Source organism: Dendrobates tinctorius, unplaced genomic scaffold (genome assembly GCF_039654945.1).
Source record: "Dendrobates tinctorius isolate UK_male_01 unplaced genomic scaffold, ASM3965494v1 ptg000062l, whole genome shotgun sequence".
In the NCBI taxonomy this organism is placed as follows: Eukaryota; Metazoa; Chordata; class Amphibia; order Anura; family Dendrobatidae; genus Dendrobates; species Dendrobates tinctorius.
In genome coordinates, this window is record NW_027361730.1 from 21181238 (window position 1) to 21198293 (window position 17056).

At 42.6% G+C, this 17056-nt stretch overlaps 1 protein-coding gene and 1 long non-coding RNA gene across 2 annotated transcripts in view; one reads left to right on the forward strand and one right to left on the reverse strand.

Annotated features, from left to right (window-relative positions):
• LOC141093142 (uncharacterized) overlaps positions 1-17056 on the forward strand; it is a 185574-nt gene that overhangs the window by 82991 nt on the left and 85527 nt on the right. The gene's annotated exons all lie outside the window — the stretch shown is intronic.
• Positions 1572-17056, reverse strand: part of LOC141093141 (stimulated by retinoic acid gene 6 protein-like) — a 196020-nt gene continuing 180535 nt past the window's right edge. Inside the window, exon 18 of the mRNA XM_073579614.1 lies at positions 1572-2710. Within this exon, the coding sequence (XP_073435715.1) occupies positions 2472-2710 (239 nt within the window). The 3' untranslated portion in view covers positions 1572-2471. The remainder of the gene's footprint in view (positions 2711-17056) is intronic.

Genomic DNA, 17056 nt, shown 5'->3' on the forward strand with positions numbered 1-17056 from the left:
CTGGCGTAGCACCCTATCACTCTCCTCCTTGGTCAAATAGCCCTTACACAGCCTGGAGGTTTGTTTGACGTCATTGTCCTGTTGAAAAATAAATGATGGTCCAACTAAACGCAAACCGGATGGAATAGCATGCCGCTGCAAGATGCTGTGGTAGCCATGCTGGTTCAGTATGACTTCAATTTTGAATAAATCCCCAACAGTGTCACCAGCAAAGCACCCCCACACCATCACACCTCCTACTCCATGCTTCACGGTGGGAACCAGGCATGTAGAGTCCATCCGTTCACCTTTTCTGCGTCGCACAAAGACACGGTGGTTGGAACCAAATATCTCAAATTTGGACTCATCAGACCAAAGCACAGATTTCCATTGGACCATGTCCATTCCTTGTGTTCTTTAGCCCAAGCAAGTCTCTTCTGCTTGTTGTCTGTCCTTGTTTTCATGGAACTAATTCATGGGCTTTTAGTGCGCTGCTTGACAAAACATCGAATCCAGGTTATGTTGAAAGATTAACCATTTATTTCCCAATGCATTTCGAAGTATACAACACTTCTTCCTCAGGGGATGACATTGTTGCCTGTCCTTAGCAGTGGTTTCCTAGCAGCTATTTTACCATGAAGGCCTGCTGAACAAAGTCTCCTCTTAACAGGTGTTGTAGAGATGTGTCTGCTGCTAGAACTCTGTGTGGCATTGACCTGGTCTCTAATCTGAGCTGCTGTTAACCTGCGATTTTTGAGGCTGGTGACTCGGATGAACTTATCCTCCGCAGCAGAGGTGACTCTTGGTCTTCCTTTCCTGGGGCGGTCCTCATGTAAGCCAGTTTCTTTGTAGCACTTGATGGTTTTTGCCACTGCACTTGGGGACACTTTCAAAGTTTTCCCAATTTTTTGGACTGACTGACCTTCATTTCTTAAAGTAATGATGGCCACTTGTGTTTCTTTACTTAGCTGCTTTTTTCTTGCCATAATACAAATTCTAACAGTCTATTCAGTAGGACTATCAGCTGTGTATCCACCAGACTTCTGCACAACACAACTGATGGTCCCAACCCCATTTATAAGGCAAGAAATCCCACTTATTAAACCTGACAGGGCACTCCTGTGAAGTGAAAACCATTTCCGTTGACTACCTCTTGAAGCTCATCAAGAGAATGCCAAGAGTGTACAAAGCAGTAATCAAAGCAAAAGGTGGCTACTTTGAAGAACCTAGAATATAAGACATATTTTCAGTTGTTTCACACTTTTTTGTTAATTATATAATTCCACATGTGTTAATTCATAGTTTTTAAGCCTTCAGAGTGAATCTACAATACAATTTTCATAGTCAAGAAAATAAAGAAAACTCTTTGAATGAGAAGGTGTGTCCAAACTTTTGGTCTGTACTATATATATATGTGTGTGTGTAGCAATTTACAATCTATTAATCCATTCCCATGCCAAGAAAGAAAAGTGAGTACATCAAAGACTACAAGTAGTTAACAGAAAAAAAAGCAACATGTATAAAAATACAGTAAAGTACATTTTTATGGAATGCATTTTGTTAAAAAAGAAAAACAAACACACTAATTTAACCTTCATTTGTTTATGTCCTCATAAGTCACAACATGCATCATAAATATATTCACTTATTGTAGGGCAGCCTTCAACAATGTAAACAAGAAAGGAAGAAAAAACATGGCAAGAATAGTATTTTCTTTAAAGGAGCTCTCCCATCAACATTTTTATCCTCTTAGTATATTGCAGTGCACTTACAAAGTACTTCAGTGCGCAGGTGCCAGGGAAGGTCAGAGAGGCCCAGCGCCTGCGCACTGCAGTACTTTGCTCTGCCCTCAACAGGGAAGATCAGTACGCCTGTGCAGGAGCACGATGTCGGGGAGACATGAAGCAAGCAGGAGGACGGCATCGCAAGAAGATGAGAGGCGCCGGACCCGGACCTGCGACACCCATCGGACCGGACAGCATCAGAACGCCCCCCCCTCCCCGGGTGAGTATGATAAAACTTATTTTTCTTGCAGTTCGGACCGGGGGCTTATCTACAGCATTATAGAATGCTGTAGATAAGCCCTGAAAGGCAGCGGACGAATCTTATGGCGGCCAAAACAGGCGACAGGTGCACTTTAAATGGAGACTACTGTATTTTATGAGATGCTTGAACAGATTTAAAAAACGTGAGTGGATACCAAAATTTGTATTATCTTGTGGTGTAGGCTGTTAATGACTAAGTGCTCCCACCATTACTCTGAAGAAAATTAATTTATATTCTTTTCTCATAAAACTATATGTCAATCTTCTCTGCTTCTCTTACTCTACAATATGATGCTTCAAAATTGTGTAGCTTCATTATATTTTCCTTTGCATGACCATTATCTAATAATCTGTATCCTTTTATTTTTTTTGAGTGTGTTCCTGAATGTTCTCATCACTGTTGGAGGTTTTTACACCACGTGTACCATATACAGTATGAAAAGGAGCTTAATGTTGAGCGTTGTCTGTTGACAATTCTTTGCCATTTTCCATGACAATACAATTCCGAGCTGTAGAAGGTAAAACATTAACCAGTAATTGGTGCAAAACATCCTTGTTGAAGGGGTAAGACCTTAAATGGCAGGCACTAGATTTCCTGTATAGTATCAGTGTGGGGTTCTTAATCAGAGTATATGCTAAATGCCATTTTGTCCTTCTTTGCTTGTTCCTGCAGTCCTGGAGCACATCTGAAAGATAAATGATATGAAATACGTTACAATTCTTTTTAAATGCTGTGTTGAGAACAAAAGATATAAAAGTTCCTAATCATACTCTCATCCACACTTATTCGTTCCTCACAAACCGCCTCCAAAATTTCTCCCGAATATCCCCTATCCTCTGGAATGCCATGCCTCAACACGTCTGATTATCCACCACCCTCGGATCCTTCAAACGGAACCTAAAAACCCATCTTTTCAGGAAAGCTTACAGCCTGCAATAACCATTCTGCCGCCTCACCACCGCCTGATCTGCCGCCTCATCACCACCAGAGCTGCTGCACTCCCGACCTTCTGTCTCTTCCCCACTATCCCATAGAATGTAAGTCTGCAAGGACAGGGTCCTCTCCCCTCTCTACCAGTCCGTCATTGTAAATTTGTTTACTGCTAACGATATCTACAGTATAACTTTGTATGTAACCCCCCTTCTCATGTACAGCACCATGGAGTTAATGGCGCTATATAAATAAATAATAATAATAACCTTAAGGGTGATTTCCCAAATGCAGTATCCGAGGCTAAATTTCCACACCCAAAAATTAGGCAAAATTCGCCATTGTAAATGTTTCTCATTTTAATTTATTTTGCTGTATTGCAAAGGTGGATTCCCATACTTCGGATTTTGATGCAGATTTTTTTGTAAATGACAACTGGCTCCACTCTTCTTATTGGAGTTCTTTCAACAAAATGTACATTGAATCCGCTATATGGGAAGGTACGCCAAAGGGTGAAATATGTACGGTCATCGGCAGCATTAACCCCTTCCTGACATGAGACGTACTATCCCGTCCATGGGATCCGGGCCCCTATGCCCATGGACGGGATAGTACGTCTACCGCGATCAGCGGCGCCCACGTGGTGAGTGCCGCTGATCGCGGCCGGGTGTCAGCTGATTATCACAGCTGACACCCGGCACAATGTGTCAGGGGTGGTCACGGACCGCCCCCGACACGTTAACCCCTTGCACACCGCGATCAAACATGATCGCGGTGTACCTGGGGTTAACCCCTTCATGACCCAGCCTATTTTGACCTTAACCCCTTACCTACAAATTGACGTAATATTCCGTCCATGTGACCATGGACCTAATTACCATGGACGGAATATTACGTCATCACGATCAGCGGCGCCCACGTGGTGAGCGCCGCTGATCGCGGCCGAGTGTCAGCTAATTATCATAGCTGACACCCGGCACAATGTGTCAGGGGCGGTCACGGACCGCCCCCGACACGTTAACCCCTTGCACACCGCGATCAAACGCGATCGCGGTGTACCGGGGGTTAAAGGGAAGCATCGGCAGGGAGGGGGCTCCCTCCGTGCTTCCCTGAGCCCCCCACGGCAGCGCAATGTGCAGCGCTGCTGCGGGGGGCTCTTTCCCTACAGGCCCCCGGATCCAAGATGGCGACGGGGGCCTGCAGGGAGCTGACTTCCTCACTGCCTGCAAAGCGCAGGCATGAGGAAGTCTGCAGCAGTGCCTGTGACAGATCGCTGATCTGTCACAGTGATCTGTGATGTGACAGATCAGCGATCTGTCACAGGACAGTGATGTCCCACCTGGGACAAGGTAATAAAGTAAAAAAAAAAAAAAAAAAAAAAAAGTGTTAAAAATAATTTAAAAAAAATCGCTAAATAAATCAGTAAAAAAAAAAAAAATATTCCCCAATAAATCCATTTTTTCAAAATAAAAAAAAACAAAAACAATAAAAGTACACATATTTGGTATCGCCGCGTCTGTAATGACCTGCCCTATAAAACTGTCCCATTAGTTAACCTCTTTAGCGAACCCCTTAAAAAATAAAAATAAAAAACGAAGCAAAAAATAATGATTTATTATCATACCACCGAACAAAAAGTGCAATAACGCGTGATCAAAAAGACGCATATAAATATGCATGGTACCGCTGAAAACGTCATCTTGTCCCGCAAAAAACGATCCACCATACAGCATCATCCGCAAAAAAATAAAAAAGTTATAGCTCGCAGAATAAAGCGATACAAAAATAATTATTTTTTATATAAAATAGTTTTCATTGCAAAAAACCGACAAAACATAAAAAAACGACCTAAATGAGGTATCGCTGTAACCGTACTGACCCGAAGAATAAAACCGCTTTATCAATTTTACTGCACGCGGAACGGTGTAAACGCACCCCCCCAAAAGAAATTCATGAAACGCTGGTTTTTGTTCATTCTGCGTCCCAAAAATCGGAATAAAAAGCGATCAAAAAATGTCACGTGCCCGAAAATGGTACCAATAAAAACGTCAACTCGTCCCGCAAAAAATAAGACCTCACATGACTCGGTGGGTCAAAATACGGAAAAATTATAGCTCACAATATGTGGTGATGCAAAAACTATTTTTACAATAAAAAGCGTCTTTTAGCATGTGACAGCCGCCAAACATAAAAACCGCCATAAATAGTAAGTCAAACCCCCCGTTATCACCCCCTTAGTTAGGGAAAAATAATAAAACTAAAAGAAAATGTATTTATTTCCATTTTCCCGCTAGGGTTAGGGTTAGGGTAGGGTTAGGGCTAGGGTTAGGGTTAGGGCTAGGGTTAGGGCTAGGGTTAGGGTTAGGGTTAGGGCTAGGGTTAGGGCTAGGGTTAGGGCTAGGGTTAGGGCTAGGGTTAGGGCTAGGGCTCAGAATAGGGTTAGGGGTGTGTTGAGGTTCGGGTTGGAGTTATAATTGGGGGTTTCCACTGTTTGGGCACATCAGGTGCTCTCCAAAGGCAACATGGCGTCTGATCTCAATTCCAGCCAATTCTGCGTTGAAAAAGTCAAATGGTGCTCCTTCCCTTCCAAGCTCTGCCATGTGCCCAAACAGTGTTTTACCCCCACATGTAGGGTATCAGCCTACTCAGGACAAATTACAAAACAACTTTTGGGGTCCAATTTCTCCTGTTACCCTTAGGAAAATAAAAAATTGGGGGCAAAAATATAATTTTGCGGAAAAAAGTTTTTTTTATTTTCACGCCCAGGCGTTATAAACTTCTGTGAAGCACTTGGGGGTTCAAAGTGCTCTCCACACATCTAGATAAGCTCGGTGGGGGGTCTAGTTTCCAAAATGGGGTCACTTGTGGGGAGTTTCAATAGTTTAGCTACATCAGGGGCTCTCCAAACGCATATGACACCCGCATACCAATCCATCAAAGTCTGCATTCCAAAACGTCACTACTTCCCTTCCGAGCCCCGACGTGTGCCCATACAGTAGTTTTCTCCCACATATGAGGTATCAGCGTACTCAGGACAAATTGGACAACAACTTTTGGGGTCCAATTTCTCCTGTTACCCTTGGGAAAATAAAAAAAATGGGGACTAAAAGATGATGTTTGTTGAAAAAATACGATATTTTTATTTTCACGCCCGGTCGTTATAAACTTCTGTGAAGCACTGGGGGGTTCAAAGTGCTCACCACACATCTAGATAAGTTCATTAGGGGGTCTAGTTTCCAAAATGGGGTCACTTGTGGGGGGTTTCCACTGTTTAGGTACATCAGGGGCTCTCCAAACGCAACATGACACCCGCAGACCATTCCATCAAAGTCTGCATTCCAAAACGTCACTACTTCCCTTCCGAGCCCCGACGTGTGCCCATACAGTAGTTTTCTCCCACATATGAGGTATCAGCGTACTCAGGACAAATTGGACAACAACTTTTGGGGTCCAATTTCTCCTGTTACCCTTGGGAAAATAAAAAAATGGGGACTAAAAGATGATGTTTGTTGAAAAAATACGATATTTTTATTTTCACGCCCGGTCGTTATAAACTTCTGTGAAGCACTGGGGGGTTCAAAGTGCTCACCACACATCTAGATAAGTTCATTAGGGGGTCTAGTTTCCAAAATGGGGTCACTTGTGGGGGGTTTCCACTATTTAGGTACATCAGGGGCTCTCCAAACGCAACATGACACCTGCAGACCATTCCATCAAAGTCTGCATTCCAAAACGTCACTACTTCCCTTCCGAGCCCCGACGTGTGCCCATACAGTAGTTTTCTCCCACATATGAGGTATCAGCGTACTCAGGACAAATTGGACAACAACTTTTGGGGTCCAATTTCTCCTGTTACCCTTGGGAAAATAAAAAAATGGGGACTAAAAGATCATGTTTGTGGAAAAAATACGATTTTTTTATTTTCACGCCCGGACGTTATAAACTTCAGTGAAGCACTGGGGGGTTCAAAGTGCTCACCACACATCTAGATAAGTTCCTTGGGGGGTCTAGTTTCCAAAATGGTGTCATTTGTGGGGGGTTTCTACTGTTTTGGTACATCAGGGGCTTTCCTAACGCGACATGGTGTCCGATCTCAATTCCAGCCAAAAACGTCAAATGGCGCTGCTTCCCTTCCGAGCTCTGCCATACGCCCAAATAGTGGTTTACCCCCACATGTGGGGTATCAGCGTACTCAGGATAAATTGCACAATATCTTTTAGGGTCCTGTTACTTTTGGAAAAATAAGAATTGAGGGTGAAAAGATCATTTTTGTGGAAAAAAATACGAATTTTTTAATTGTACTGCTGTACGTTATAAACTTCTGTGAAGCCCTTGGGGGTTCAAAGTTCTCACCACACATCTAGATAAGTTCCTTGGGGGGTCTAGATTCCAAAATGGTGTCATTTGTGGGGGGTTTCCACTGTTTTGGTACATCAGGGGTTTTCCAATCGCGACATGGTGTCCGATCTCAATTCTAGCCAAAAACGTCAAATGGCGCTGCTTCCCTTCCGAGCTCTGCTATGCGCCCAAATAGTCATTTACACCCACATATGGGGTATCAGCGTACTCAGGACAAATTGCACAATAACTTTTAGGTCCTGTTACCCTTGGAAAAATAAAAATTGGGGGTGAAAAGATCATTTTTGTGGAAAAAATATGATTTTTTAATTGTACCACTGTACGTTATAAACTTCTGTGAAGCCCTTGTGGGTTCAAAGTTCTCACCACATATCTAGATAAGTTCCTTGGGGGGTCTAGTTTCCAAAATGGGGTCACTTGGGGGGGTTTCCACTGTTTAGGTACATCAGGGGCTCGCCAAACGTGACATGGCGTCCGATCTGAATTCCAGCCAATTTTGCATTGAAAAAGTCAAACGGCGCTCCTTCCATTCTGAGCTCTGCCATGCGCCGAAACAGTGGTTCCCCCCCACATATCAGGTATCAGCGTACTCAGGACAAATTGCACAATAAGTCTTGCAGTCCAATTTCTCCTGTTACCCTTGGTAAAATAAAGAAAATTGAACCTGAAGTATTTTTTTTGTGAAAAAAAGTTAAATGTTCATTTTTTTTAATATTCAAAAAATTCCTGTGACGCACCTAAAGGGTTAATAAACTTCTTGAATGTGGTTTTAAGCACCTTAAGGGGTGCAGTTTTTAGAATGGTGTCACCTTTGGGTATTTTCTATCATATAGACCCCTCAAAGTGGCTTCAAATGTGAAGTGGTCCCTAAAAATAAAATGGTGTTGCAAAAATGAGAAATCGCTGGTCAATTTTTAACCCTTATAACTTCCTAACAAAAAAAAATTTTGGTTCCAAAACTGTGCTGATGTAAAGTAAACATGTGGGAAATGTTATGTATTAAGTTTTTTGTGTGCCGTAACGCTGTGATTTAAGGGCATAAAAATTCAAAGTTGGAAAATTGCGAAATTTTCAAAATTTTCGCCAAATTTCCGTTTTTTTCACAAATGAACGCAAGTTATTTGAATGCAATTTTACCACTAACATGAAGTACAATATGTCACGAGAAAACAGTGTCAGAATCACCGGGATCCATAGAAGCGTTCCAGAGTTATGACCTCATAAAGGTACAGTGGTCAGAATTGTAAAAATTGGCCCGGTAGTTAACGTGCAAACCACCCTTGGTAGTGAAGGGGTTAATGACCTGGCCATTTTTTGCAATTCTGACCAGTGTCCCTTTATGAGGTAATAACTCTGGAACGCTTCAACGCATCCTAGCGATTCTGAGATTGTTTTTTCGTGACATATTGGGCTTCATGTTAGTGGTAAATTTAGATCGATAATTTTTGCGTTTATTTGTGAAAAAATCAGAAATTTGGCGAAAATTTTGAAAATTTCGCAATTTTCAAATTTTGAATTTTTATTCTGTTAAACTAGAGAGTTATGTGACACAAAATAGTTACTAAATAACATTTCCCACATGTCTACTTTACATCAGCACAATTTTGGAAGCAAAATATTTTTTTGTTAGGAAGTTATAAGGGTTAAAAGTTGACCAGTGATTTCTCATTTTTACAACAAAATTTACAAAACCATTTTTTTTAGGGACCACCTCACATTTGAAGTCACTTTGAGGGGTCTATATGGCAGAAAATGCCCAAAAGTGACACCATTCTAAAAACTGCACCCCTCAAGCTACTCAAAACTACATTCAAGAAGATTATTAACCCTTTAGGTGTTTCACAGGAACTAAAGCAACATGGAAGGAAAAAAAGGACATTTTAATTTTTCCAACAAAAATTTTCTTTCAGCATCAATTTTTTCATTTTCACATGGGCAACAGGATAAAATGGATCCTAAAATTTGTTGGGCAATTTCCCCTGAGTACACCGATACCTCATATGTGGTCAAAAACCACTGTTTGGGCGCACGGCAGGGCTCAGAAGGGAAGGAGTGCCATTTGACTTTTTGAATGGAAAATATGCTGGAATATTTAACGCTTGCCATGTCGCGTTTGGAGAGTTGCTGTGTGCCTAAACACTGGAGCTCCCCCACAAGTGACCCCATTTTGGAAACTAGACCCCCCAAGGAACTTATCTAGATGCATAGTGATCACTTTGAACCCCAAGGTGCTTCTCAAATTGATCCGTAAAAAAAAAAAAAAGTACTTTTTTTCACAAAAATTATCTTTTAGCCTCAGTTTTTTCATTTTCACATGGGCAACAGGATAAAATGGATCCTAAAATTTGTTGGGCAGTTTCTCCTGAGTACACCGATACCTCATATGTGGTCATAAACCACTGTTTGGGTGCACGGCAGGGCCCGGAAGGGAAGGAGCGCCATTTGACTTTTTGAATGGAAAATTAGCTCCAATCGTTATCGGACACCATGTCGCGTTTGGAGATCCCCTGTGTGCCTAAACATTGGAGCTCCCCCACAAGTGACACCATTTTGGAAACTAGACCCCTTAAGGAACTTATCTAGATGTGTAGTGAGCACTTTGAACCCCCAAGTGCTTCACAAAAGTTTATAACATAGAGCAGTGAAAATAAAAAATCATTTTTTTTCCTCAAAAATGATTTTTTAGCACGCTATTTTTTATTTTCACAAGGGTAACAGGAGAAATTGAACCAAAAAAGTTGTTGTCCAGATTGTCCTGAGTATGCTGGTACCCCATATGTGGGGGGGGGCACTGTTTGGGTGCACGGCAGGGAGCAGAAGGGAATGAGCGCTATTTGACTTTTTGAAATGAAAATTAGCTACAATCGTTAGCGGACACCATGTCGTGTTTGGAGAGCCCCTGTGTGCCTAAACTTTGGAGCTCCCCCATAAATGACTCCATTTTGGAAACTAGACCCCCTAAGGAACTTATCTAGATGCATAGTGAGCACTTTGAACCCCCAGGTGATTCACAGAAGTTTATAATGCAGAGCAGTGAAAATAAAAAATCTTTTTTTTTCCTAAAAAAAAATTTTTTAGTTGGCAATTTTTTATTTTCACAAGGGTACTAGGATAAATTGGACCCCAAAAGTTGTTGTCCAGTTTGTCCTGAGTACGCTGGTACCCCATATGTGGGGGGGAACCACTGTTTGGGCACACGTTGGGGCTCAGCAGGGAAGTAGTGACATTTTGAAATGCTGACTTTGATGGAATGGTCTGCGGGCGTCATGTTACATTTGCTGAGCCCCTGTGTGCCTAAACAGTAGAAACCCCCCACAAGTGACCCCATTTTGGAAACTAGACCCCCCAAGGAACTTATCTAGATGTGTGGTGAGCACCTTGAACCCCCAAGTGCTTCACAGAAGTTTATAATGCAGAGCCGTGAAAATAAAAAATCATTTTTTTTCCCTCAAAAAAAATGAATTTTAGCACGCAATTTTTTTTTCACAAGGGTAACAGGAGAAATTGGACCCCAAAAGTTGTTGTCCAGTTTGTCCTGAGTACGCTGATACCCCATATGTGGGGGATGACCACTGTATGGGCACACGTCAGGGCTCGGAAGGGAAGTAGTGACGTTTTGGTATGCAGACTTTGATGGAATGGTCTGCGGGCATCATGTTACATTTGCAGAGCCCTTGAAGTACCTAAACTGTGGAAACCCCCCACAAGTGACCCCATTTTGGAAACTAGACCCCCCCAAGGAACTTATGTAGATGTGTAGTGAGCACCTTGAACCCCGAAGTGCTTCACAGAAGATTGTAACGCAGAGCCATGAAAATAAAAAATCTTTTTTTTCCTCAAAAAATGAATTTTTAGCTCGCAATTTTTTATTTTCACAAGGGTAACAGGAGAAATTGGACCCCAAAAGTTGTTGTCCAGTTTGTCCTGAGTACGCTGATACCCCATATGTGGGGAGGGACCATTGTTTGGGCACACGTCGGGGCTCGGAAGGGAAGTAGTGACGTTTTGAAATACCGACTTGATCGAATGGTCTGCGGGCATCATGTTATGTTTGCAGAGCCTCTGATGTGCCTTAACAGTGGAAACCCCCCACAAGTGACCCCATTTTGGAAACTAGACCACCAAGGAACTTATCTAGATGTGTGGTGAGCAGCACTTTGAACCCCCAAGTGCTTCACAGAAGTTTATAACGCAGAACTGTGAAAATAAAAAAACTTTTTTTTCCTCAAAAAATGATTTTTTAGCCCGCAATTTTTTATTTTCACAAGGGTAACAGGAGAAATTGAACCCCAAAAGTTGTTGTCCAGTTTGTCCTGAGTACGCTGGTACCCCATATGTGGGGGGGAACCATTGTTTGGGCACACGTCAAGGCTCGGAATGGAAGTAGTGACGTTTTGGAATGCAGACTTTGATGGAATAGTCTGCGGTCGTCATTACGTTTGCAGAGCCCCTGATGTGCCTAAACAGTGGAAACCCCCCACAAGTGACCCCATTTTGGAAACTAGACCTTCCAAGGAACGTATGTAAGATGTGTTGTGAGCACTTTGAACCCCCAAGTGCTTCACAGAAGTTTATAATGCAGAGACGTGAAAATGAAAAAATCATTTTTTTCCACAAAAATAATTTTTTAGCCCCCAATTTTTTATTTTCCCAAGGGTAACACGAGAAATTAGTCCCCAAAAGTTGTTGTGCAATTTTTCCTGAGTACGCTGATACCTCATATGTTGGGGTAAACCACTGTTTGGGCACACGTCAGGGCTTGGAAGGGAGGGAGCACCGTTTGACTTTTTGAACGCAAAATTGGCTGGAATCAATGGTTGCACCATGTCGCGTTTGGAGACCCCCTGATGTGCCTAAACAGTGGAAACCCCTCTATTCTAACTCCAACCCTAACCCCAACACACCCCTAACCACAGCCCTAACCCTAACACATTCCTAACCACAAGCCTAACCCTAATTCCAACGCTAACCCTAATTCCAACCCTAACCCTAATTCTAACCCTAATTCCAACCCTAACCCTAATTCCAACCCTAACCCTAACCCTCTTTCCAACCCTAACCCTCTTTCCAATCCTAACCCTAACCCTCTTTCCAACCCTAACCCTCTTTCCAACCCTAACCCTCTTTCCAACCCTAACCCTCTTTCCAACCCTAACCCTAACCCTCTTTCCAACCCTAACCCTAACCCTCTTTCCAACCCTAACCCTCTTTCCAACCCTAACCCTAACCCTCTTTCCAACCCTAACCCTAACCCTCTTTCCAACCCTAACCCTCTTTTCAACCCTAACCCTCTTTTCAACCCTAACCCTAACCCTAATGGAAAAATAAAAATAAAAATATTTTCTTTATTTTATTAGTTGTGCCTACCTATGGGGGTGATAATCGGGGGGTTTATTTACTTTTTCTTTCATTTTGATCACTGTGAGAGTGATCAAAATGAAAGAATGGAATCTGCAGCCGGCAGATTCGGGCGGGCGCACTGCGCATGCGCCCGCCATTTTCTAAGATGGCGGCGCCCATGAACCGGACCCGCCGGACACCGGGAGCGACAGGGGGACTTAGAAGGTGCCGGGGGAGGTGAGAGGGGGTGAGGGGGTTATCGGAATCTGGCGGGGAGCAGAGGGAATGGGAGGGGGCAGATGAGGACAGCGGCGGCAGATCGCCGCTGTCATTCAGTTGCGGGGGCGATCGCCGGTGGGGGGGGGTGGAATCGGTGTCTCCAGCCATGTCCGATGCTACAGCAGCATCGGCAATGGCTGGATTGTAATATTTCATCAATTTTCATTGATGAAATATTACTATCGCTCTGATTGGCTGTTTCACTTTTAACAGCCAATCAGAGCGATCGTAGCCACGTGGGGGCGAAGCCACGCCCCCTGTGGCGAAGAACAAAGCCCCCTGTATCTGCGGGTCGGGTGACCTTTCAGTGACCTAGGTCACCCAACCCGCAGGGGGGCTTTAAAGTCATGGCGCCACATAGGCGTCATGGGTCGTTCTGGCATGACTTTTCATGATGCCTACGTGGCGTCAAAGGTCGTGAAGGGGTTAAAGGGAAGCATCGGCAGGGAGGGGGCTCCCTCCTTGCTTCCCTGAGCCCCCCATGGCAGCGCAATGTGCAGCGCTGCTGCGGGGGGCTCCTTTCCTGCAGGCCCCCGAATCCAAGATGGCGACGGGGGCCTTCGGGGGCCTGCAGGAAGCTGGCTTCCTCAGTGCCTGCAAAGCGCAGGCATGAGGAAGCCTTCTGCAGTGCCTGTGACAGATTGCTGATCTGCCACAGTCTGTGATGTGACAGATCAGCGATCTGTCACAGGACAGTGATGTCCCACCTGGGACTATTTAATAAAGTTAAAAAAAAATAAAAAAAAGTGTTAAAATAAATTTAAAAAAATTGCCAAATAAATTCGAAAAAAAAAAAAATATTCCCCCAAATAAATCCATTTTTTAGAAAAAAAAAACAAAAAAAACAATAAAAGTGCACATATTAGGTATCGCCGCGTCCGTAATGACCCGCCCTATAAAACTGTCCCATTAGTTAACCCCTTTAGCGAACCCCTTAAAAAATAAAAAACGAAGCAAAAAATAATGATTTATTATCATACCGCCAAATAAAAAGTGTAATAACGCGCGATCAAAAAGACGCATATAAATATCCATGGTACCGCTGAAAACATCATCTTGTCCCGCAAAATACGAGCCACCACACAGCATCATCAGCGAAAAAATAAAAAAGTTATAGCTCGCAGAATAAAGCAAGGCAAAAATAATTATTTTTTATATAAAATAGTTTTCATTGCATAAAACCGACAAAACATAAAAAAAGACCTAAATAAGGTATCTCTGTAAGCGTACTGACCCGAAGAATAAAACCGCTTTATCAATTTTATCGCACGCGGAACGGTGTAAATGCATCCCCCCAAAAGAAATTCATGAAAAGCTGGTTTTTGTTCATTCTGCGTCCCAAAAATCAGAATAAAAAGTGATCAAAAAAGGTCACGTGCCCGAAAATGGTACCAATAAAAACGTCAACTCGTTCCACAAAAAATAAAACCTCACATGACTCGGTGGGTCAAAATACGGAAAAACTAGAGCTCTCAATATGTGGTGATGCAAAAACTATTTTTACAATGAAAAGCGTCTTTTAGCGTGTGACAGCTGCCAAACATAAAAACCACCATAAATAGTAAATCAAACCCCCTGTTATCACCCACTTAGTTAGGGAAAAATAATAAAATAAAAAAAATGTATTTATTTCCATTTTTCCATTAGGGTTAGGGTTAGGGCTAGGGTTAGGGCTAGGGTTAGGGTTAGGGCTGAGATTAGGGTTAGGGGTGTGTTGGGGTTCGGGTTGGAGTTAGAATTGGGGGTTTCCACTGTTTGGGCACATCAGGGGCTCACCACACATCTAGATAAGTTCCGTGGGGGGCCTAGTGTCCAAAATGGGGTCACTTGTGGGGAGTTTCAATAGTTTAGGTACATTAGGGGCTCTCCAAAGGCAACATGACACCCGCAGACCCTTCCATCAAAGTCTGCATTCCAAAACGTCACTATTTCCCTTCCGAGCCCCGACATGTGTCCATACAGTAGTTTTCTCCCACATATGGGGTATCAGCATACTCAGGACAAATTGGACAACAACTTTTGGGGTCCAATTTCTCCTGGTACCCTTGGGAAAATAAAAAAATGGTGACTAAAAGATCATGTTTGTGGAAAAAATACGAATTTTTTATTTTCACGCCCGGGCGTTATAAACTTTTGTGAAGCACTGGGGGGTTCAAAGGGCTCACTACACATCTAAATAAGTTCCTTAGGGGGTCTAGTTTCCAAAATGGTGTCATTTGTGGGGGGTTTCCACTGTTTTGGTACATCAGGGGTTTTCCAATTGCGACATGATGTCCGATCTCAATTCCAGCCAAAAACGTCAAATGGCGCTGCTTCCCTTCCAAGCTCTGCCATGTGCCCAAATAGTGGTTTACCCCCACATGTGGGGTATCAGCGTACTCAGGACAAATTGCACAATAACTTATAGGGTCCTGTTACCCTTGGGAAAATAAAAATTGGGGTGAAAAGATCATTTTTGTGGAAAAAATATGATTTTTTAATTGTACCGCTGTACGTTATAAACTTCTGTAAAGCCCTTGTGGGTTCAAAGTTCTCACCACATATCTAGATAAGTTCCTTGGGGGGTCTAGTTTCCAAAATGGGGTCACTTGTAGGGGGTTTCCACTGTTTAGGTACATCAGGGACTCTCCAAACATGACATGGCGTCCGATCTGAATTCCAGCCAATTTTGCATTGAAAAAGTCAAACGGCGCTCCTTCCATTCTGAGCTCTGCCATGCGCCGAAACAGTGGTTCCCCCCCACATATCAGGTATCAGCGTACTCAGGACAAATTGCACAATAACTTTTGCAGTCCAATTTCTCCTGCTACCCTTGGTAAAATAAAAAAAATTGAACCTGAATTATTTTTTTTGTGAAAAAAAGTTAGATGTTCATTTTTTTTTAAATATTCAAAAAAATTCCTGTGATGCACCTAAAGGGTTAATAAACTTCTTGAATGTGGTTTTGAGCACCTTAAGGGGTGCAGTTTTTAGAAGGGTGTCACTTTTGGGTATTTTCTATCATATAGACCCCTCAAAGTGACCTCAAATGTGATGTGGTCCTAAAAATAAAATGGTGTTGTAAAAATGAGAAATCGCTGGTCAACTTTTAACCCTTATAACTTCCTAACAAAAAAAAATTTTGGTTCCAAAATTGTGCTGATGTAAAGTGAACATGTGGGAAATGTTACTTATCAAGTTTTTTGTGTGCTGTATCTCTGTGATTTAAGGGCATAAAAATTCAAAGTTGGAAAATTGCGAAATTTTCAAAATTTTCGCCAAATTTCCGTTTTTCCCACAAATAACCGCAAGTTATTTGAATGAAATTTTACCACTAACATGAAGTACGATATGTCACGAGAAAAGAATGTCAGAATCACCGGGATCCATGGAAGCATTCCAGAGTTATGACCTCATAAAGGTACAGTGGTCAGAATTGTAAAAATTGGCCCGGTCATGAACGTGCAAACCACCCTTGGGGGTGAAGGGGTTAAATAAAATGTTGCAGATTTTAAATCCGCAATGCAGGCCAATTTACACTGCAGTTTTTCTAAGCAGGGTTCTTGAAATCTCATTCACAATGCTGCTACTGTAATACACAGTGGATGCTCCACATATAAATCTGCAGTGGAAAATCTGCTGCATATTCACAACATGGAAACATGATGGAAAGGAACTTGTGCTGTTTCAGTTTATTCTGATAGATTTTCAGCCATACATGGACATTTAGGTAATGGTATATACTTGGTTTATCATCTATTGTATTTGTTATACTTTGCTGCCATCTACTGGCCATTGCTGTATTACACTGTAATATTTTGTTATGGTACTTTCCCATAATACCTCTCTGCCTCTAGCTCCTCCTATCTTTTTTGTGCTGTTTCCTGTTTGGTACTCTGGCCATCTTGTAACACACATGTTCTGCAGAGCTGGAGAAAGGATTCTCTTGTTGCCTCCAACCTGGAGCTCCTATCATCTCTAATCTGGTGCTTCTATAACAGTTCTAACCTACAGTCCTCACTCCTACCTCATCTCCATTTCTTCATCTTCCTTGACATCTCATCTCATCAAGGTACTGTAATAAAGCCTGTTGAATTCATCACTGCATCATCCTTCAGGACCACCGCGCGCCACTGATAGGGAT